The sequence below is a fragment of the Dermacentor silvarum genome, chromosome 4 (genome assembly GCF_013339745.2).
Source record: "Dermacentor silvarum isolate Dsil-2018 chromosome 4, BIME_Dsil_1.4, whole genome shotgun sequence".
NCBI classification, from domain to species: Eukaryota; Metazoa; Arthropoda; class Arachnida; order Ixodida; family Ixodidae; genus Dermacentor; species Dermacentor silvarum.
Window position 1 is genome coordinate 4571898 of NC_051157.2, and position 24430 is coordinate 4596327.

Genomic DNA, 24430 nt, shown 5'->3' on the forward strand with positions numbered 1-24430 from the left:
ACCACCGTTTCACAAGCGCCTTCTCGTGGTCATCGAATCTCTCTTCATGTCGGTCTACTTACGGCGCAGCCCACCTGCTTACTTAATCAGCTCATGTTTACTACAATTCACATTGCTACCAAAGCCGCTCACCTTACTTCGTATGACATTGCTGTGTTGCTATCGCATTCATTGCTTCGCCCTTAGGGCGAAACTGTGACATTTTTTATGTTCATGCCGTGGCAACACTTCAAACTATGCGAACAGAAGTAAAACTAAGTAGGTGAAGAAAAATTACTAGGAGTCCCTTATACTACAACTAAGAAGACTTGAAGGCAAAAGCTCGAGCGCCGATAGCTCAATGACACGGCGACCACTTTTTACGCATTGTGAAATTTCTTTTGGCATTTTCTTTATTTTCTTCATTCACATTTTCTTACACATTTTACAAAGTCATTTTGCAAGTCATCCTTATTTCACCAAACTCTGACCGTGACTCAGCACTTTTTTTGCTGAGTCATCATCACTGCGAAACCACAATTTACAGTCATTTGTGCAAGTCATCATGGGTTTGTGCAAGTCACCCTTCCTGTGATTCAGTAAACTCGAACTGTGACTCAGCAATTTCTTTTGCTGAGTCGCTCTTCACTACCCTCAAATCTCACATATTTTCTTGCAAGTCACTTGATTCACTTTTCATTCACACTTGATTCACTCTTGATTCACCCTATCACCACTTGATTCACTTTTATTCACTCTCATTTACTTTTCATTATCTTAGCTCACTCTATCTCATCAATTATATTTCGCTTGACTCCTACCACTCATATAAAACCCCTTTATTCACCATCAATTCACTCGTAATTCACCTCTATGTATACCCATTATCACTTCAGTTCACTTGGTTAATCATTCTACCACCTTTAATCGCGGTTTTGTGCGCATTATCGCCTCTTATGCTAAGAGGGCCATTTCGTGTCGACAACGCCGTTTTGAAACGGCCTTGAAACTGAGGCCTCCCCATGAGACATGTAAGGCGTTGCCTTAAAAACTTATGCATAAATATTGTTTTCACCCGGTAGTGCTAAACTTATGTTCATAATATGATAACGCTACTCTTTTGGGAATATTATAGGTGATTAGTTCTTATTTCAATTTATATTGTTTCTAGTCAGTATAAAAATTTACAAAATGCAGCAAATCATACTTTTTGTAGAAGATTTTCTTTCACTAGGAAGTCTACTGTGGACTTTGTAGGTGCGTATAAGTGAAACTACTTTGACAAAAAATAAAACTCTCTGTCGTGACTGTGACGAAGTTGGGCGAAATATCGTCTTCACTCATGTTGTGGCATCGCTGACGCAGTGTAGTGGCCGAAATAAAAATTGCGCAAATAGGGCATTTTATGCTACAGTTTGTTGGCAGATTATTCAGTTTTAAAAGAATAAATTTTATTGTAAGCGAGCGATACTTCCTGAACTATGACAAAGTTTTGCGGAAACGTGTCTCCACTACGCCTCAAGCAGGTGTAATATGCATCTGCTCTTTCTTTGCTCTGTATTGGAAATCTGTTCTGTGCACAGCAATGTAGATAATGTGAAACTATTCCAATCTTTTAACAGCGAAGCTGTTTAAGCCAGCCGTAATATGTGGTTCGTATCAAGAAACTATCATGATCAGCAACGAACAAAGAAACGAAAATAAACTTTCACGCCGAGGCGGGATTCGAACCCGCGTACCCATGGCCCCAAGGCGAGCGCCGTAACCACTACGCTATTCAGCCTTTTTTCTTTTTTTATTGCCTTTATTCAATTCACACAGAAATATGCTGTACAATCATACCAGCCCATCAAGGGCTGAAAAGGGAAACACTCAAAACTCGGGCATGTACATCAGCCCTTCTAACCTAGGAAGCCAGTCTGGTTTGGGTTCTTGAAGTATATACACTTGAACCATTCTGCTTACAGATTCGCGAAAGTAACTCCTTATTGGCATCGTGTCAAGATCTGCAAGACGATCGGCCATTCTTGACAACCAAATACTATGTAGGCCCAGGTGCATTATCATGTCAAATGGCTTCGTCGTTATTGACCGGTGAAAATCTAATGCCGTAGCTATCTATTGGTAAGTCTTTTTTTTAAAGTTCTTTGAAGGATGTCTCAAAAGAAGTAACCTCCGCAACAATCAGAAAAACGTGTTTAATTGTCTCAGGTTTCCTACAAATAAAACAGTGAGTGCCCCAAGGTACGAACATTCCTTTTTCTTCCATATATGTCTTTACTTCTAGCGTATTAGTACGCAGTTTGAAGAAGAAGCTTTTGACACCTCCCTTAACAGGCATGTTTTTTACCCTTTTTAAGATGTCTTGACCTGGACCATCATTGTATTGGGTTCTATACAAGGGAGTGGGAAGAAATACATCACATAAGTCCTTTTACAGGTTTTCCGAGACACGTCACAGAAGTATTCGAGGGAGAAATGTTTTTGTAAAATACGACCCGAAAGGTGCACTAGGCAATTCAGCCACGCTTCCAAAGCATGCATTTATGCGAACCATATGATTGCGTTCGAGCGTCGTCGTCTTCGTCCACAGCTGGTGCGTTCGCACACGCTCGTGCCAATGCTCTGCGAGGTGAAGAAGAGGTTTTTGCGCGCTATGCTCGAGAGAGAGATAAATAAAATGAGAGCGAGAGAGAGAGACGCATTCACGGAGCGGGTATGCTGGAACGCGTTGTCGGCATTGCAACGGGGTATAACGTGGGGTCGGCATTGCAACGCGGTGTTGGTGTTGAAAGCTGCGCTATGTAACGCGCAGTGAGCCTACTGCATGCATGAAAAGGATGCCGGTGCGCGGATTCTACAGAGCTTGACGAAGTACGACTGTGGAGAACTTGCCGTGAGTCCGTCTTGCGAGGCCAGGAAAGATCTCATGACGGTGGTGTTGCGCATGCGCCAACATGGTACATAAGCCATCAATATGTAAGCCATCAAGACGCAATCAATCGGCCAACTTCGCTGTGGCTTGAGCTTTGCACGGCCTAGTGCAAGCTTTCGTCTTTTTTTATTGCGATAGCAATTATATGGACACTCCAAGCGGATTTCTGCCGTCGGCGTCGCTGTCGCCATGAGGTTCTGTATAGAGTCCAACGGCGATGAACTCGTCGCCGCGCGCCGTATGTGCGAGTGAAAGCGCGCGAGGGACGCACGCTTTCATGGGGAGCGAACACACGGCGGAGAGCCGTGAAAGGCCGTGGGGGGACGGGAGGGAGGGGAGGCGACGTTTAGCTGCGCCGCCAAATGCGTATTTATATGAGAACGTTGCGAGGCGAGAAGGTGATAAAGACTTCCGACACTGCTCTACAAGTGTGCCGTTCTGATCTCGTCGAAAGCCCACGAGCCGACCCCAGAGGCACCATGGGCGTGGCGGCCGCCCATATGGGCAGAGCTGGGGCCGATTTGCCCGATCACGGAGGACTAATGGCCGATACGGAATAAAAACAGATTAGAATAGTTTCACGTTATACCGGCCAAGCATTCGAAACTTGAGAAAAGCTGCACTAAAGCTGTTCTCACACGAATCATTTCTTTTTGCAGTGTCATAGCTATAGCCTAATACGACGGGCCGCGGTTCATATACAGGGTGTTTCCGCTAAGTCTGACCAAACATTAAAAAAAAAAAAAAATCACCGCCCAAGCACTCCGTACCAATAGCTAACCAGCGAAGCTGAAACGTGCTGCCCCAGTGTTTATCACTGGGCCAATCCCGACGGTTCATTAAAGTTTTTCTCAATTATCGGTTACGTCTTTGTGTTTCTTAATGAGGTTACACACACGTTCGGCTGCGACGGAGAGAACGACTTCACTGACGGTATGCCCGCAGTCGGCCGTTGTCGCTTGCCTTTCATGTTTCGAGTTTGCTAGGCGGCGTGATTAGCAGCACTCGCCCGCCATTTCCGCTTGCAATTCTTCGAAATTAAATGCTTCGAAATAAAATCAGTCCGTCACGTAAGACAATCAATGGCTCATACCCCCTTAAGCAATGGTTCATACCCCCGTAAACGCGGACTACCCATTACGACGACAGATGAGAAGTGAAATTCTACGCTGGAATGATGAGCGGCAACGCAGCCAGATGTGGAAGAAGACGACGACGACGACGCACGCGGGAGCAGTGGCACGAGCGCGCTCGCGCGGTTATAGGGCGCGTTTGCGCCAAGGAGGTTTAACCTCCTTGGTTGGCGCCGATGTGCGCCAATGAGCCAGCTGTGGAAGAAGACAACGATGCTCGAGCCAATGCTGATGACGATAGTTAATCATCATAATGATGGGAAAAACCTCACGGTTAATTGGCCCGTTCCTTAACTAAATTTATGTTCATATATCATATATATCCTATACAACTCTTAACTTGAACCATTACCCCCTTTTAGATGGTCTTTTAGATTATTCTCACGATTTTGGCGACACCTCAACCTCCGGTTGCCTGAGGCCGACTTCCGGTGTACTCCTTGAAAAACAATGTCGCTAGGTGCTAGCGCCTTAAAAATCCACGTGTGAGTTACGGGAATACAATCAACTTAGTATTGCTCGCTGTCCTCTTGAGCAACGCAAAGTATTTTTGCTATGAGTTTTGGTAATTAATTAACTTCCTTATTATTTACCCATAAATAATTAAACAACTATTAAAGCTATAATTGAAACAACATCTTCGATGTAGAAGCTATTAAGAAATATCCCAACAATTTATTTTCATGGTAATTCTGCTGTCGGTCTAATTTTTCAGGGTTGCAAAGAAACTGCGCGATATATTAAAAAATTTGGTTGATCCCTCTTATATAGGAATCGGTATAGAACACGAAAGTGAAACGTGTCTTCACAGAAGTAGTGTAATGTTTATTGCACATTTATATATAATGTCTATTGGTGTTTTGTGGCTAAAGCGCCCTTAGGCGTTGATGCACCCACGCTGACGCCTGGTGGCACGTCTCCTCCATCACGACTACCAACGTCGATGACCATGAGCAACCGTCGTGCATATGGAAGCTGCACTACGCTGCACACGCTAGCACAACGCGAAAGACGAAGCACGTAACTGACACACTAATACAACGCGCAAGACAAAGCACGTAACTGAATCGTCACCGAGTCAAATCAGCGCGTACAGCGCGTCGTAATTGCAGCCTCCGCGATCAACTTCAGAAACATTTTCAGAGCTAATTGCGGAGGCCACGCTCCGCTGTGCTGAGTACGGTGAACGCCACCTAGGTGGCGTTGGTAGTGCTTCTTGATGCCAGCGTCCCTTCGAATGCTGGCATCGAGGCGTCGTAGTGCTGAGCCACCGAAGCGTTCACTGTCGGTGCGCGTTAGTGTCATAATGCAGTACTTCTCTTTTCTGCTCGTAGGCGGCGGCACCGCCCCGAGCAAGAGCGCGGGTACACGGAGGAGTGTTAGATATATAAGGCGCGTCTGTGTAGCTCTCTGCAAATGCGTTTGTGGCGCAATGGGTTAAACGCTCGGCGATCTATCGTCGCGGACCGAGAGGTCGTGGGTTCGATTTCCAAATTTTGCATGTTTGTGGAACTTTTTCTTCTGGTTTCTTTCTTTGTATTATGTTCGTGTACATTGTAAGCTGACGTATTTCCGTCATTTTCATACCGCAGAACTACCGTGGCGCCCCCAGCGGAGTATGCAGCTGTCGCACCACATGTCGGCGCACCGCTCCGGATTCCTAGAGGAGAGAAAGGGGGGGGGCGTAGGAGAGCAGAGAGAGGGGTAGGGGCCGCGCATGCGCTGTGGGGGTGTGGCACGTGGGCGCCACTCCGTAGAGGATTCCTAGAGGAGAGAAAGGGGAGAGCGTAGGAGAGGAGAGAGGGGGAGGGGACGCGCATGCGCTGTGGGGGTGTGGGACGCGGGAGGTATGGACAGAGTCGCCGGCAAGAAATGCTTCGCATTTAAAAAAACTACCACATGACTACGTGTTGGCGCGCAGCGGCATAAATGCCCGCAAGCGCTCCACAAACAAAGGATCGACGCTGCACGCAAACCGAAGGAATGAATAGGCGGCAAGCTCAAATGATAGGCGATGGCCTCACCCGTCGTGTCCGATACATTGCCAACAGCAGCCAGAACCTCCTCGTCCTTTACGCTACCTGTCAACAGAAAAGAACACTGACACAGCTTCAAGAATTATCATGCTTTAGTAATTGCATATTCCATCGCTTCAACCAAAAATATACGTAGCTCGACAAAAGTGGAGGCTGTATTCGATCCATCTCAGTTCACACCCTGTTAGTGCCTGCGGTGAGTGTGCAGAATCAAGCATTATATATTTTCAACTAGTCTGGTCTCACGGCTTGCTCCACATGTAGCTTATCTGACAGCTATTTTTACAACTCGGGATGGAACTCGGCATACAAGTGCACTGCACCGAGCAAGCAGTGTATAAACATTTTGCACGGCTGCCACTCGCTACGTATTTTGGCTTGACATATAGTGAACTAGAAAAGCCTCACACAAGGCCACCCATAGACGCCACCTGGTTTCAGTTACACCAACTCTTCGCTGCAAAGCTTATTTGTGATTACCACGTTTCTTAAGCTTTTGTGTCATGGCGCTTTGATACATGCTCTCTTTTGTGTGTTTACATTTATTGACATGTCTTTTGTACGACATATAATACGTTTTTTTAGTTGCTTTCTGCCTTTTCTGCTACTGCGTGGGGACTCTTTCTTGCAAGGGGCCATCAGGTCATTAAAGCGCAATCATCTCCTATATTGCTGTCCCCTATATATAAAATCAAGTTAATAAAAATCAATGAAAGCAAAGCTCGAGAATCGGCCTGTTTGTTGACGGCCCCATTTTCCACCGTCCGAAACGGTAGACACTAGGGTAGTCGTGGGATCAGACATTTCTAAAGCATTCGATAATGTGAAGCATTCGGCCATATTGGAGAGTCTCAGAGCTCTTAATGTGGGCACCAAGACTTACAGTTATGTAAAGGATTTTCTCACGTATAGAGCGGCAACGATCAGCTTGAGAGGGCAGTCATTGGAAGGTATTAAACTGGGAAGCAAGGGTACGCCGCAGGGATCAGTTTTGTCGCCCACCTTGTTTAACGTCGCGATGATGGGTCTCCCCGGGAAGCTGGCAGGCATAAAAGGACTGAACCACACGCTCTACGCGGACGATCTCATGCTATGGATGAGCAGAAGCAGTGACGGGCAGATCGAGGAGGCGCTGCAAAGGGCAATCAAAGCTATCGAGAAATATCTGGAGCCGATTGACCTCAGGTGCTCGGCGGAGAAAACCTTTTCCTAACATCGCAGGCGCGGTGACGGGGGAAGGACCCGGGGCACGGCATTGAGCTGCGAGTAAACGGTAACTTATTATTCGCACTGTCGATAGTATCAGTGTTTGCGGATTCAAGCAAAAGGGAAAAACGCCGAGACGATCCAGCGACTGGAAGCGAGTACGAAGCAGACTTGCCGATTACTCAAGCGAATAGGGAACAAACACGCGGGTATGAAGGAGGCGAACCTCCTAAGGTTACTGCAATATTTCCTAATTAGCAGGGTCGTGTATGTAGCCCCTTACCTTAAATTCACCAAAGCTGAGAAAGACAAGGTCGAGATAATTATTAGAAAGGGTATCAAGACGGCGCTCGGTCTTCCCCCGAACAAACGGGGGTATTTCTGAACCCACAACTGTTGAGCAAATGGCATCCCTCGGTTTATAGCCGTCGGTGTAGGCATTGTGATAGTATAGCGGACTTAGTCCACATGGTTTGGACCTGTCCTAGCTTTGATGAGCCAGATAGATGTAGAGAATCCTGAGAGTCCTTGCTACTCAACGAAGAAGAAAATGCTCAACGACAGGTCATCGGTCTGGCCCTGAACGCCGCCGCGTCCCAAGGGATCCCGGCCAACGGTTAGGGAGGATGAGCGTGCACGGGTTTAGGCTGAAGCCCCGTCATCTATATAACGGATGCAAATAAAGCCACTTCTCTCTCTCCACTGTCCGCTTAGGTGTACGGAATCGTGATGTGCCTTGTGGGCATCGCGTGGCTGGTTGTGCTGCACGTGGACCTGACGCGCTACAAGCTCCACATCCTAGCGCGTATCAAGAAAAAACTGAAGGAGTATGAGGACCTGGCCGACCGTTTCTCGTTTACTACCGAGTGTGTGATCAACGAGCAATACCCATGGGCCGAGACGAGCAAGGACGAGCCGGACGAAGAGGAGCACCACGTGCTGCCCCACTACCGCTTCCTCAAGGGACGCCACTCGGGGAGCTTCTTCCTCAAGACGGGCATGGCCGGTGAGTGCCTCTCCCATGATGACCGTTGGCGTGTCTATAGCCCAGCTCAGGAACTCTCCCAAGCTGCACTTCGCTGCATTATATCTGAACACCTTATTCCCTTCCGGGACCTGCCACTGTCGGTGCGCATTCTGTGACTCCAACAACTTGCCGCCGTTTGTGTAAATCGCACTGAAATCGGTTACATTCAAAGGCACACAATCCGACAGGCACGTATGGCAGTGCAATCACCTCGCACGAGATCGATTCAATATATTCTCTGGTCACTAGTACCGAAATATGAGTACGTCTTACGTGTGGGTAGCAAGGATAAAGCTCAGAAATTGGCTCATCCCTTTTTCAAAGGAATTGGTCACAACATGAAAGGCAAACGTGTATTCTAAGAACCCGTGACAGCTTCGATGCACATTCACTAATTCAAGTCCATAAATGTTCAGTATTTTATTAATTGAAGTTTCGCTCGAAGGCTGAAGCAATGACATCGGTAGCAAGGAAGCGATCCCTGTGGTGCTGCCCAGCGTAAACAGAACCCCGGAGCCATATCCCTATGTGGCGAGAGCGTGTCGTCAGAGCTCCAGCGGCTAAGCGCGCATGTTCAAAGTTGAGCTTCGCGGCGCCACTAGGCGGTGACAGTTTTCACCTGCTAAGATAATTTATTTCGACACTATGGCATAAGGAGTCAAAGGGAAGAGCACAAACAAGGAGAAACGGTACAGCACGAACATACTATGTAACGAAAATTAGAAACGACTATATCACTATGTCTCACACGAAGGCACTGCACTTAAGCACTTGGATATGACGGCTGTCACCTACCGGAAACGCTGCCACCGTTAGACCTCGACTGAGTTTGACGGCAACAAACTTGCAAGTGTGGCCATCTTTACTACCCTTCTAGGTGCCGGGCATATTGTACGCGAAATTACTCAGCAATACAATGAATGATACCTAAATATCTTCAATGCAACAAATAAACGTCACAGCACAATTCCTTTAATAATTCCAGCTTTCCTAACATTTCTATGCCTACATTTCTATGCCTATACGTATGCACAACGCAGTAAACTATGACCGCGGACACACTTTTAGGCCCTACTATCTTTTATACCTTTCTAGGTGTCCAGGCTGCATATTGTTAACAAGATTACTGAGTAATAAACAAAATGATCGCTCAATGTCCTCATTTGAACCAACAAACACATTGAAGAGCGTAATTCGTTTAATAAAGAAGACCTTCCTAACCTGCCTACTATACTCAGTATCACAAGCTAGTTGCAGCGCTGATGAAGGCACGAGGCGTACGCAGGCAATATCCTCGCGCAGTGGTATATAGTTCCGGGCGTAACTGGCTGATTATTGGCTACCCTAGATAGTTTTATTTTAGCTCGCTACATGATGGGACATGACATGTTAGGACCTTTGCGCATGCACGTCGTATACCGAAAATTACTGCGGCAGTTACCACCGGTAACCATAATAGCCACCCTAACAAGAACAACTAAGCAGCTTGTTCACCAACTTGGGGTTCCTCAAAGGATACGCCGGTCATGTATTATCACATAAAAACTTAGAAAGCCAGCCTTGTTTTCCTAGTTAATATCTCTTTCTACCTTCGCGGCCAAGTCAGAAATGCGTACACGTCATGCGGAGGCTGTGGGTTCGCCTCCCACCTGCGGAAAGCTATGGTTTCGTCCCCTTTCACTTCCCTCTTCTTCAGTATTTTCTACATTTCAATTTCAGCTAATTTCCCCGATGCTTTCCGTGGCTTCATTGTCTGTTGGCTTTGTATGGTCATGATTAACAAAAATCGAACCCCTTCTTCACTTAATATATACACACCTTGTTTCGATGCAGTGTTTTGTTCCGGGCACATAATCCACGAAGGCTTAATGCTTTCAAAACATGTAATCGACTGGAATCGAGACCCTGAGAACTGCCGGGATATCATGAGCATCCTTCTCCACTCGCTGAGGCCCGTGTATTCTTTTTACCAGCTGTTCATCATATTCAAGTATTCGAACGTAAGTACACATTCTGTAATGTTCAACGTCAACTGCATTTTTTTTTCAACATAGTGCTGTAAACTTGTTTACCGAAGCTTGCGTGTTTGATAAACGAAAGTAGATGCTTTGTAACGCAGTACTGTTTTCGGCATATCTAACCTTAGTTGGTGTGATGGCTGCGGCATAAGCACCGCAGTTAACCGTGGTTGCTGCAAGATACAAGCACTGACTGGAATTGCATCATCGGGAAATGGGACACGAAACGAAGTTACCTTCTTTCTTTATTAACGAAGAGTTGTGTACACCGCGTCCCAGTCTCTCATGGGTCATATACATGAGAGGAAACAAAAAAAACCTGTCAGCCCTTCCACTGGGGTGGAGATGGAAGACCAGCGAAGCTGTACTATGGTGGGAATTATGTATTTCCAATTATGACTAGTATGATGTGATGGTGTAATCGGTCATTTGAACTATTAAAGAATTAGAAATATATATGATTTAGTGGTTATCATTTATTTAGTGACCACAGGGACCATAGCCTTATGGTCGCTACGGTACACCGCCATAGGGTGTACGGCAAAGGTTGACAGATTCTTCATAAACGCGTCACCAACACCACGCGCGTTCGGTGCAAACGCGGGCAAAACGCCGCCGCCGTCGACAACAGTTCTGCGCGTTGTTTGTGTGACCGCACGCAACCACTGTCATAACGCTGGCGTGAGCAAGCGCGAGCAGTAGCGAGCGAAGGTTCATGCTGTCTATTGCTTCAACGGAAACTAAGCGGCGGAAGCACAGCGCATACAAAGGTAGGAGCCGTGTTGGAGATCGCTTTAAAGATACGGTTCGCGCGACAGCCCGGCGCCGCGCAAAGTACTAGTTGCTCGCAGAGCAGAAGCCGCAACCCCTTCCTCCCGCGCTGCCTTCCCGCTGTCCTCCTTTCGCGTGGGAGATTGAGTCGCCAGTTGCCCTTGCGTCAGGCCGCAAGATGCGCATTTGATGCCGCAGCTAAACGTCGCCTCCCCTCCCTCCCTCCCCCCCCCGGGGGGCCCCACGGCCTTTCGCGCGACGGAAGAAGTGGCGTTTGCTCTCCGCTGTGCGTTCGCTCCCCGTGAAAGCGCGGGTCCCTCGCGTGCTTTCACTCGCACATCCAGCATACGCCCGATGAGAGTTTTTTTTTTTTCTACATCTGGACGCGACCATCGAAGACTGAGCCCTTAACAGCTTCACTGTAAAAGAAAACAAAGCTGCCTAACATATATTTTCAAGTTACAATTTGTTCTTTCTCTTGTCTTTCTCGGACTCTACGGCATTGGTCCGTGTACCGCTTCGAAGAAGCTTGTTTCTGCTTTACACCAAGGCGCAGGAGTTTCGTCGCCTTGTGCGGGGCTTCCGCACAAGGCGACGAATCCGGTAGGCTGATGATGTTTTGTCGCGAACATGGCAGCCATCCGTGCAGCAAGACAGCGGGGGCAGCTCCCGTCGTGGCGCGAGGAGGTCAGCGGTAGACGCCCAGGTAGTCTGTGACGGCGGTACGAATGTCACATTACTCATATACTGCCATCTGCACGTAAGACTTCAGGACTCTGTTGTACGGTTACACGAGTCCGTTTGCCTGTGGGTGGTAAACAGAAGAGAAACCATGGCGTGCACCATGTTTCTGAGGGAAAACCTTCCGATTCCTCTGAGGAAATCCGTGGTCCTTGGTCGGAAACTATCTCACTGTGGTAGCCCTCACAAGAAAACAGTTGTGCCATGTAGTAACATTTAACCATGCAGTAACATTTAACATTGTAGTAGAATATTATCTCGTAAAAGTGACCTCTAGCCACTTGCTATGATAATCAGTAAGCGTCACCGCATAACGACAGTCAATGGAAGCTAGCTCAAAAGGTCCAATTCACTAATTTTCGAAAGCAATTTTCTCCCAGAGTGTGTCAGGAAAAGCCAGGGGCTGCAGAGGCGCTGCAACTAGCCGCGTGGACTTTTCATAGGACTGGCAAGCAATACAGGTTCTCGCAAGTCCCGGGCACCAACAGCAATAACCGTTGGACAAATAAAGTTCATTCCTATCCTATCCTATCGCAAGTTGTTCAACATGTTCGTCCATCCATAGCCCCCAGTACACTGTCGCAGTCGCCTTTTTAAAGCGAAAGCTTTACTGGCCTAGTCGAGCGAGTTTCGCCGTGCGTGACAGTTTGACCTTGAAGTGAAGAAGTGATACCACGTGGCTAGCCGCAGCTGCAGCCGGTCGCCGCCGCCGCTGCACCGACCGCCGCCTCGCCAGCTGTGTCCACGTGACTAACCACTTGACTCACCGATGGTTTGAAAGGGAGACGGCGCCGCTCGCTCTGCCGCCTCGCAGTTTTTCGCTATATACGGGCCAGTGCCTCAGTTCAGCCGTCGTGCGATGGAAGGAGGGAGCGAGGACGCTGGTCCATCTGTGTCGAAGTTGTCTGCGCGGTCCCAGTGGCGAAAGCGGCAAGCTGCGTCAGACCATCCTGCAGATGTCGCTCTGCTTGGTAATGAGTTAAAGCGGAAGCATGAGTACGAGCGCGAAATACGGCAGGCTGAAACGAGGGAACAACGCGAACTTCGGTGAGATAAGCGTCGGGAGAAGGATGCAGAAAGACGACAGCGACGAGCTTTAGAGGCGGCAATGGACGCCTCGCCTTTCACTCCAACGACGGCTTCGGAAACTGACGAAATGACGGTAGTGAGTGCTCGCAGTACGGAGTGTTCGACTAGATATATCGTTCGGTAGGCAAACTGTGCTTCGGCTACGAGGGTGTCCGAGACTAGCTTTCGCTTGCATGACCGGGCCTAGCCGAACTAAGCCGCAGCCATTTTTCTTGGACTGATTCCCGGGTGGGATTCATCAGCGACGTCCATCGAACAATGAGTAACGCTACCCAGGACCATTATTCTATCACTGCGATAAATGAGTCGTGCACAAAGGGAGAGGTCAGTACGTGAATGAAAATATGGCATAAACTTCTCTTCTGGGTATTGCTTAGGTCAAGATGACGAAGTAAACGCTATGACTTGTGTAATACTACTGTCATTGGCACTGGCTGCTTGTAGTTCTTGAATCGTTACTGTAGGAGGAAGACGGCAAACGAACTCAACTTCAAGCGCAGCATTGTTGTGCGCTTTCTGCAAAGGCACTCGAGAGAGTGCATCGGCCACGACGTTATCGGTTCCCTTTTGGTACTGGGTGGTGTAGTTGTAACACAGTAGGTGGTGTGACCAACGTCAGATGTGTAAAGGCCGATGTCCGATTCCTTTTGTTGACAACAAGGTGACCAGAGCACTGTGGTCAGTTCGCAAGACAAAGGAACGACGCCAAAGGTACACGTTCCAATGCTCGCAAGCCCAAACACGCTAAGACTTCGCGCTCGCCTGCAGGGTATTTACTTTCTCAGGGGCTCAAGGTGTGGAAGGCAAAAGGCAACCATCGTAAGGATCTCTCGTTGTCTTGTTGCAGTACAGCGGCAACTCAATTCACAGAGGCATCAGCCCTGACAATGGCAAGGAGGTTCGAGTCAAAGTAATTTAGCACGTTGCAAGTTGTCAAAAGTGATTTTAGACAGGCGAAGCTCTCTTCAGCAGCTGATGCCCAAGCGAATGGCTCGTTGTCTTGAAGCCATGTGTGTAAAGGCTCCACAACATGCGAAGAATGTGGAATGAACTTGGAATAAATCCCGTAAGTGCAAGTAGGGAATGAAGTTTGTTTATGTTTGAAAGCACAGGCGCTTGCTTCATCGCTTCGAAAGATGAAGCTAGTGGAAAGTCTTTCGCCGTTCTCAGCATGTCCTAGAAACGTGAGTTGTGTAACGTCAAAGAAACACTTCTGGTTGAGTTTGAGACCTGCCTTCGAAATTCGTTGCAAAACAGCGCGGAGGTACGCGACCTGGCTATCTCCGGAACGGCCGTGGGCAATAACGCCGTCAACGTAGAAGAGTATCAGTTGCATCATCATCTGAAAGGCTGATGCAGCTGAAGCCAAGCCGAAACAAACTCTCTTGAAACGGAAGAGCCCGTCATGTGTGATGAAAGTAGTCAAATCCCGACTCTCAGGGCTGAGTTCTAGTTGGCGGTAAGCCGATGCTAAAGCCAGCTCGAAAATCGCTGAGCACCAGTTAAATAATGCAGCAGTTCCTCTCTCTGTGAAAGTTGAAATCTGTGGAACATGATAGCTTTGTTGGGTTCTCTCAGATAAACTCCCATTCGTGGCAACTCATCGTTCTTCCGGACCACAAGTATTAGAGAAACCCACTCAGAGGCGTCAACACGCTCAATAATATCCCATGCTTCAAGTTTCTTCAATTCAGCTGACACTTGCTCTCGAAAAGTATACGGCAAACGTCAGAGCTTGCTGGCAACAGGCAAACGCACTCGCAAACTTTAACTTTATGTATGAATGCTTTGGCAAGCCCAAGTTTCTTGGTGAGCAGATGTTTGTACGCGGAACGTAGCTCAGGTGGCAGCAGAGGTGCTCTGTGTGTCTGCGCGAAACACTGAAGCGCAGTACCGTCAATCTTTATATGTAGTGCCGCAATGGCATCTAGGCCAAGCACAGTGGTGCTTTCCGACACAACATAAAGAAGAATGCAAGCAAATCATTCTTAGAACGTAGCTGACGTGACGAAGCATCCTTAGCTGTTATTTAGGACTAGGAATAGTTGTAGAGCAACACCGAGGCTGACTTCAGAGGGCAAGTTCTCACGAAGAAATGACGAGAGAGTTCTTCCTCCACGATAGTAGCAGGTTATCCCGTATCAAGAAGGAACGCCTGGCCTTTCACAAAGACGGGTGCGTATGTGCTGTTCTTACGTCCCTTGACAAGACAAATTGTCTTTCCGCTACTCTGCAGAACTAAAGTCGTCGTTGTCCTCAGCCAGTCAAACTTTACCGCTATTTGCAGATGACTTGCACATAAAATACAAGTACCCAGTCTTGCCTCAGCGACGACATATGCGGTTATGCGCCTTGCACGCAGAGCTGCTCGCAAGATGATCAGTCGATCCGCAACGGTAGCATGCTCAAAGTTTCATGGCATCTTGTATTTTACGTTCACACGTTTCGCACTTGTCACCACGTACACGCGCATCTGTAGATTCTGACGATCAGGGAAAGCTTTGTCCTTTTTTAATGTGATGAACTGAGGAATCCTGGCAAATTTATTTAGCTTGACTCGTGGCTTGCTCGTACTGGTTTACGATACTGAAAGCTCGTGAGTCATTGAAAAGGCTTCAAAAAGTGGTTGTTGACGTAAATGATATGCGGTTTTAGAGGCCAGCTGGTCACAATTATTTCGTCAGTAAGGCCTTCAGAACTGCGGCGTGCCTCATAATCAGACCTGGTTTTGGCACGTAAAATCCCAGAAAGAAGAACTGCGGTCACCAATAAGAGTTTGTAATGCAGATGAGTATTCTTCCACCGTCTAACCTGCATGTTGAGCACAGTGGCTGAACCGCTGACGTGCCACAATGACGTTGACGAAACCCATGTAATGGCCGGACAACATGGAAGTTTCAGTGTCCTACACGTTGCTTGTCAGTCACGAAAGAGGCGAAACGAGCAGTGACAGTAGCGACGGTGGCAGCGCCGGACTGCAGGAGCGTTGGCTACAGTGTACAGAAAATTCGCTCCATGCTGAGACAGGTGAATAGAATTGCTTTGTGGCAGTCGGCCGGAATCTCGGAAGCTCCGCAGGCTACCATGTACGTCTCGAAGACCACTGGTCCCATGGGACAGCCGGATGAGCAGGCCGGAAAGTGGTCGGGACGCTCATACGAGCACACAGAAGAACGGCACAGACATGTCTCATGCCGATGATGATCATGTCCTTCTTCACTACGCCGGGTATTTCAGCAAACACTCAAATATTTTTAAAGGTGGCCTGTCGCAGCTGGATTCTAGTTCATGAGCTGGTCTACTCGAGGAGGCCGACCTTACTTGCAACAAAAATTAAAATGCACAATCGACTAATTAACAAAATGTCACTATAATTAAGTTTTTATCTAATTACCGTATGACCCATAATGAAATTTACAATTTCTAGCCGTGCTAGGCGGATCCACTTGGAACGAATTCTCTGGATGACACCAGTTTCGAGACATTAATTCCCAAACTTTGCGGAGAAATGCATTGCCGTTCCAGTTACATTTGTGCTTCAATGAATAACACCACGTTTTGTTAAGAAAGTAACTGAAACGCCAATGCATTTCTCCGCAAAGTTCGGGAATTATTGATTCGAAACTGGTGCCTTACTGAGAATTCGTTCCTTGTAGATCCGCCTTGCGAACTCTATGGCTATTTTAATTTTCATAATGGGTCGTTAGGTAATTAGTTAAAAACTTAATTAGTAAATATTTGTTAATTAGTCGATTATGCACCTCAATTGATTGCACAAGTAATGTCCGCCTCTTCGAGTAGACCAGCTCATGAACTATAACTGTGCTATCTGTCACAGGCAACCTTTAAAAAGTTTTGAAAGTGTGCGCTGAAACACCCGGTATATCGACACCATGCAAGTCTTATTGTCGCTCAGATGTTTAAGATGCCGCTGTGAGTTGTCTACAATCAAGGCTTTCTTTTTTTTCCTCTGTAGATTGTAATCAACAGATTTAAGGAAGTGGCAAGATTTGGCGTGATGCACCTAATAGCGACATCGCTCCACGCATGGTTCAGCACTATCGTTGACGACGCAATGAGCAGCCACGCTCACCATCACAGCGACGACCACCACGGCAACGTATCAAACGGTACAATGTCATTCATCTATGGGGCCACACTGCGAAGGTGTTAAGAATATTAGAAAGGGGCGTGTGGTAGAGCACTGCACGGGCTCGGGCTTACCCGAAAGCCCGGGCCCGGCCCGGCCCGTGGGCCGGGCGGTGCCGGGTAGAACAGTTTTTTCACGGGCTCGGGCCGGGCTCGGGCACGGCGTGTGCTTTTTGACGCGGGCCCGGGCCGGGCTCGGGCTTTCTGCGAGTTATTCTCGGGCTTATAAACTCTGAAAAACATGGATTTTTCGGTCCCGGGCCGGGTTCGGGCCGGTTTCGAGCCGGGCTCGGGCCGGGCTCGGGCTTAAGGTAAAGGGGTGGCGGGCCGGGCCGGGCGGATAACGTAGATTATTTCCGGGCCCGGGCCGGGCCCGGGTCTCGCCATAAAAGTTTTGATCGGGCTCGGGCGGGCCGCCCAATGTAAAACGGGGCCGGGCCGGGCCCTGTCCGCAAAAATCGGCCCGTGCAGTGCTCTAGCGTGTGGTAAATAGCGTTGTACAGTGTTCATTGAACAGTGTTCAATAACATTGAACAGTGTTCAATTGGTGTTGTAAGGCAAGTGAGCAAAGCAAAAATTCAGCATTCTTCAGTATTATTTTTATAGCGCTGTGATTTAATAACATGTTTTTCCTTGGCACTGTGGCAACTGACGGCTTGAGGGAGAAAACGTGTGTGACCTATGTGCAGCACGCAAGAAGTGCCCTGCCTGTGCGACATTGCTAATCGTTTTCGACGATAGGACCTTTGCTTTTTGTAGTATTGCAGAAACAAATTTCATAAGCTACTTCCAGGTTACATGTTATTTTGGTTCAGCTTAGAAGCACTGCTTCTAAAGATATATTTAGGCCTCTTGCATTGCCACTTTTGGGTTTACACTTGCAAACACATTGCTGCAAACAGCATCGCAGACGGGGCACAATTCGTGAATGAAAGAGATGCTTAATACTTTCCTGCAGTATAGTAACCAAGAAGCTCTCGCCCGGCTGTCATCCACGTACACACAAAATGAGAAATGGGACGGGCGAACGCAAACCGATGATTAACTATCTTAATCATCTGCGCTGTCTTCATAATCTATGGATAATTCTAGGCGCACGCAAGAGTATTACAAGGTAAATGGAACCAACAGGCAACATTATACGACCGAAGATACTGTTACCAATCGTTCAAAATCGCACCCGACTTTCGAACAAGTAAACAGGAACTTTATGTAGCAAGATGATGTTTTATTATTTTTATAAGTTCTTGTGTAACTTCTTTTTAACAGCGGAGCTGTTTAATGCCGAGGTTGAACCGAGCAGAGCGTTGATCGGAGGATAGGAGGTGCAGAGAGAGAGAAAGAAAGAGAGACCGAGATAAATAAAACAAAATGAACTTTCTTGGCGAGGCGGGATTCGAGCACGGGGGCCCACGATCCAACGAGCGTCATAACCACTGCGCCATACACCCACGCTTGTAGAACATGTATTTATGAAAACCATATGGTTGCGTTGTACCGACGATTGCAACACAACTTGCTATAGGCTCGAGAAAGAGAAAATGAGAGCGAGAGAGACAGAAAGAAAGAACGATAATGAAGGAGGGAGGCAGAGAAAAAGGAAACAATATAAACTTTCTTGACGAGGCGGGATTTGAACCCGGGTACTCACGGTCCGAAGGCGATACACACTACGCTATACACCCAGGCTTGCAGAGCTCCGCTGTTTCATCACAAGCGTGGAACTGGCCTTTTTTTTTTTTTTTTTTTTTTTTTTTTTGTTGTTGTGTGCTTCAAGCAAATGCAAACGTCGAACGAGCTACTTCTGCGGCGTGGCAGCTTGCCTGCCTCTGCCAAAGCACTTCCTCTGAGCGAGCCAAATCTAGTGGTTTCCACGGAAGCACCTTAGTCAGGCCTATTTGATATGCGTTGTGTCGATCTTTGGGTGTCCTGTTCGAGATGATATATTGGGCAAACAGGATGCTAAGACAATGTCAGTGCATGCTATAATGAGCTTCCGATGGAGAATAATGGGAATGGGCATTTCAGAGTTTGTATGCCTGAGCCACGCCTAAAGCAAATCTTTGGGCCGTATTATTTACGGATTATCTTGTTCATATTTTATTCTGTTCATTTATTTCTCTGAATTTACTCGACTTTATACACTAGACTTGTACACGTTACGGAAAAGAAGTAACCAATTGCAGTTACAAATACTTCTTTCGAAATTACCAATTACTGAACATGACAATAATTGAGCAATCACTAAAACTTAGAGGTGGGCAAATATCAGTTTTTATACTAATCGAATATTATTAATAACTACCGATGTCCAATCGAATATCGAACAGCTAAACGTAGACGCATAGATTCGCAGCAGGACTATTTATTTCGGTATGATTAGGCACCACGCTTGTACTCACTTGTGAAAACAATGAAGCTAACTATAAGGGACAATTAGTATGACTTTTCAACGAAAGATTACTAATAGTCATGTAAAAAAGGTCGCAGTGTCGCACGAAAGGCGAAGCATTGATTGCGATAGCAAATACAATACAATACAAAAAGCTATACGAAGTAAATATAATAGTTCTATAGGCTGTATAAACTCGTAAACATTCGCTTACTAACTAAATTAACAAGCGTGGTGTCAAGCTCGCACAGGCAAACATAAACACATGTGAGTCGATGAGCGCGGACACTCGCTGTCAAAACGCTGGCGTGAGGAAGAGTGGCAGCAGCCTCTCGCTTCAACGCGAACTAAGCTATCGGCCCTCGGCGCACCTAGACACTGCACGGGCCGATGTTTTCAGCCCGGGCCCGTTTTTACGTTGGGCTGCCCGCCCGAGCCCGACCAAAAGTTTCATGGCGAGACCTGGGCCCGGCCCGGAAATAATCTACGTTACTAGCCCGGCCCGGCCCGCCACCACTTTACCTTAGGCCCGAGCCCGGCCCGAACCCGGCTCGAACCCGGCTCGAACCCGGCTCGAACCCGGCCTGAGACCAAAAAAGATCACCAAGCGGCATTAAAAAAATAAAATAAAGAAGAGAATGAATGCAATTTATTCTTAAGGCATAAATACATGTCATGTGCAATTATGAACCGCATTTGAGTGGTCTGAACGCCAATATACCAGTGCGCGAAGTACTACGAATGACCCTGCCGAGCAGTATAGCCAGCAGTTTCCAACGGCGCGACCATGAGACACACGAGTGCCCAAACAGTGAACCCTGATGCCGCGCCATTTCTTTGCACATGCTAGAAGATTGGTACAAGCACTGCCATACACGTGCCAAGTCTACCGATTGCACCATTTATCGCAAATTCGTTTTGTCGAGAGGTACCTAATCGCAGCTTGTCCAATGTTCTTCATGCAGCCTCTCAGCCACACCAAACCCCGACCGGCAGTTGCAAGGGACCTTACAGCCCAACGTTCAGCTCGGCGGCCTACCTGTACCCATGCACCATCGAGTTCAGCATCATATTGGCCGGAGTGTGGTTCATCGTGTGGCAGAACATAGGCAACGTCCACCTGCACTCCAAGTCACACCACCTGGAGCAGAAGATCGACGGGCCGGAGGGCAACCACGAGATAACTTACGAGAGCAACGTGGTCATAAGCGCAGACTGCCATGCGGCCAACAAGGGCCTCTTCTCCGGCATTCTCGTCCTCCTAACGTCCATTATCACCGTCATCATCTTCTTCGTGGTGCTCCAGGGAGAAAACTTCAAGGTAGTTGGCGGAACCATATACAACTGCCAGGAAGGCATCCTCACTGCGTTGGGACTGCTGGCGAGCATCGTGGCCTACTTCAAAGTGATTCAGTTGGACCAGAATGCGCATCCTGTGACATTCCTGGACAACTTCTTGCTTTTTATTCCGCTTCCTTTCTTCTTCATTCACGCCATCTTGTGTATAATGGCAGAACTTCATTTATCGGACACCTTCCGAATTGTGCTTCGGGTGGTCGCGCTCGTGCAAATCATCATCCAGACACCGGTGCTTGTCGACGGGCTCCGAAGGTGCAGCAACTCGCACGTGCTGCGCTACCGCAAACCGGGTCGGGAGATCATCACCTTCCTGCTCATTCTGAATGTCACGCAATGGGTTGTTTTCACGGTGCAGCAAAAGCACATCGACGACCTGATTGCTGCCAAGGTAGTCTACGGGGACCTCTGGTCCTTTATCGGGCACGCTACAATCCCACTGATGCTGTTCTATAGGTTTCATTCGGCCGTTTGCCTCGCGGACATTTGGCAGGCGGCTTACCACAAAGGCGAGTGAGAACAGCCCGCGACTATGGCGCTCGCCATGCTCTGTGTGGCCGAGGTCTGTATGCAGCGGTCCTGAGTGAAGCCAGGGTGAAGACTGCACGGGTCATTTGATCACATCTACAAGATCCTGACGAATGCCTAAGCAGTTTCAAATGTACCGTATTCCACCTAACGTTTCAGCACTACCCATTTACCATTGTTGAGAACAAATTCTTCAGGACTTGCAGTGCGATACACTTTTGGCTCTTCGACCTGCCTATCTTCTTTAATGTATTAACACCTCGTCAAGCTTCCAAAGAAGTAACAAGTCATTACATTGCTCATTGTGCTGCAAAACAGCGAATGAAGAAGAACTGATGACTCTTTGTGTTGTGGCATTTGGTGCAATAAAGACAAATATTATTCGAAAGAACAATATTTTGTTTGCAAGTTATATCGCTTACTTTTGACTAATTAAAGATGTATCTTTAGAGTAGATTGCAAGAAGAGACATGGTATAGTGTTGATGCTATGACTTGACCGGATTACCAATTTCGAGTTGAATAGAGCGGTATTGCTAACAGTAAATTTCGAATTCAGGTTCAACGCACTTTGGAACAATATTCTCAAGCCTTTTTGAGAAGGACCGTTCTTATTGCAGACCAAGAGGTGCCTGTTGGTGGAGCTTTCGGGTGAAACTTTGGAACCGGCTCAGCAACGTTGTTCTAGCGCCCCCTTCAGCCTGTCGTGGTTTTGAAGGCTTTGCGACTCATCGGGAAAAGTTAAGGAGCAGTAGAAGTGAAGTCATGGTGCCCTAACGCTAGACATTCTCCCCTTACAGTTGCATTTGGTTCAGCCTGTGTGGGCGAGCAATGGTGGCAGCGAAATTCTGTCGCAGTGTTGATGTTGAAGCGAGCGAAGGTTGCGACACCTCGGATTGAATCAGCAAGAGGGAATCTTATCCACGGTCCAATGTGCGGGGAATGGTGGCAGCGACGGCGGCAAGGCATCCTCCCCTTACCAAGGTGCTTGACGCGACAATAGCAGCGACAGCTGCGGAAGCACGAGTTCAGAGTCAGCTCCAGTTCATCAAGCTATGTCATTGCGTAAGGCGTATTGCACCACCAGCACGTCATCGATACCGACAAGACGCTGACGATCACCGACTAGGCTATTTGGCTGGTAGACACTTTGCCATTTTAGGTCGCGAATGACGCCAACGCGAATGACGACTGCGAATCGTTGCAGTGTGATGGGATTTCATGCAGACGACTCCAATAATGTTTCAGTGAATTATAGTGCACACCGGGACAAGGACAGGAACAGCGCTTGTTCTGGTCTTTCCGGTCCTTGTTCCGCTGTAATTGACAGTAACATGGAACACCACCTAGCCTGGTCTTGTTGGACGCCAATAAAACCAGTCGGCTGATCGTCTTTCGGACAATCTTTATGCGATCGATTGTAAAGCGAAAATGTGCCACTCAGTGCAACTCGGCAGCCACAGTGCTGCTATGTATATTTCGTCACGCGTAAAATGAGTCGAAGCATGATTTCACAATGAAAATGCACCAACTGCGCCAATAAACGCAGCATGTTTGTTAGGACTTTGTTTCATGGCACGTTTGAGTAGCGCAAGGCAAAAGACGCGACAGAACCCAATCGGCCAACGTAGCTGACGGCTTCGCCCTGACCAGTCGTCACCTGCCATTACATTCGCGGCGCTGCCGCATGAAGGTGCCACCAATCCCAACTTATCTGTTCCCGGCCCCTACACGCGATTTATCGTCCCCTAAGAAGTACTATTAGCCCCGAGAATGAGCAAGAGGGGCGCCGCGATCGCCGCTCGCATTGCATCATGGCAAGGATTCGCGCGTGTCGTCTGCTACAGTTCGGGCTGCGTCCAGGCGCTTTCTGCAATGTTTCCGTTTGTTCGCTCTCGTTCCCTATGCTCCCTTACAAACATTTCTAGTAACTTTGAATGAAATTTTGAGACAAATATTACTAGTATCTACCAATGGTCTATTGAACGTTTTCAAACCGTTTTTAAACTTTCCTAACTACTTCATACCAACATCCTGTCGACTTTTGGACACCAATATTGAATTAAAAATTTATTTACAAACTTTCTTTAAACGATGAATGAACATCCGTCAAACATTAAAAGCATTAACCATCTTAATATATCATAGAAACCTCACAAACAGGCCTGCGCGGCACACGCAGCACAGTCACAGCGTAAGCTGGTGAAGTGGCTCAAGAGTAGCTCCAATTTTGGCACCACGCACACCAGGGTCTTCGTGACAAAGTCTCTTCGCCTTGGTTTGACGAGAACGATCTTAACTGCCAGCCCTGTGTCGACGGCGACCTGCGGCTTGTAATGCTCTCGGCACAGCAGTCTGTTGAGCCCGATGATGCCTGGCCGCGCAGGCCTGTGACGTTTCCAGGCACTTTAACTAGATTGCGCCACCAGACTGGTGGAGGCTGGGCATCGCGTTGTTTTATTATTGCGCGCCTCGTCTGAATGGCATTTCGTCGTTTGCGCATGCGCGCGCTGCGGAAGCAGCAATTGAAGAGCGAGCTGAGGTACCAAGGCAACCAGTTGCAGAATTCTTTCTTCCAATAAAGGCTGGTCGTCTAACTGGTTCAGCACGACAGAAAGTGATGCTGAAGATAAAGACAACATAGAGGCAATGAATGAAACCATAACTAGGTTGATCTCAGAAGCAGCAATTGAAGGGGGAGGTAAGGCACTAAGGCATCCAGTAGGTAAGCTATGCCAAGTAACAAAGGACCTAATGAAGAAACGACAAAACATGAAAGTGTCAAACTCGAGAGATCAGATAGAATTCGCTGAACTGTTGAAACTGATCAACAAGAAGAAAGTAAGGGATATTCGAAATTATAACGTGGGAAAGATTGAGGAAGCCGTAAAATATGGACGCAGCATTAAATCAGTGAGAAGAAAACTAGGCATAGGACAAGGCAAAATCTATGCACTGAAAGATAAGCTGAGTAATATCATCAACAATTTCGATGACACAGTAAAAGCATCGGAAGAATTCTATACTGATCGAGCTGTACAGTACCCAGAGCAGCCAAGCTATATTCATTC

General features: G+C 47.6%; 1 protein-coding gene across 1 annotated transcript in view; it reads left to right on the forward strand.

Annotated features, from left to right (window-relative positions):
- LOC119449348 (proton channel OtopLc) overlaps positions 1-21754 on the forward strand; it is a 177815-nt gene extending 156061 nt beyond the window's left edge. The window contains exons 5-8 of the mRNA XM_037712513.2: positions 8004-8295; positions 10150-10316; positions 16912-17065; positions 20442-21754. Coding sequence (XP_037568441.1) covers positions 8004-8295; positions 10150-10316; positions 16912-17065; positions 20442-21349 — 1521 coding nt within the window. The 3' untranslated portion in view covers positions 21350-21754. The remainder of the gene's footprint in view (positions 1-8003; positions 8296-10149; positions 10317-16911; positions 17066-20441) is intronic.
- Positions 21755-24430: the final 2676 nt, after the last annotated feature.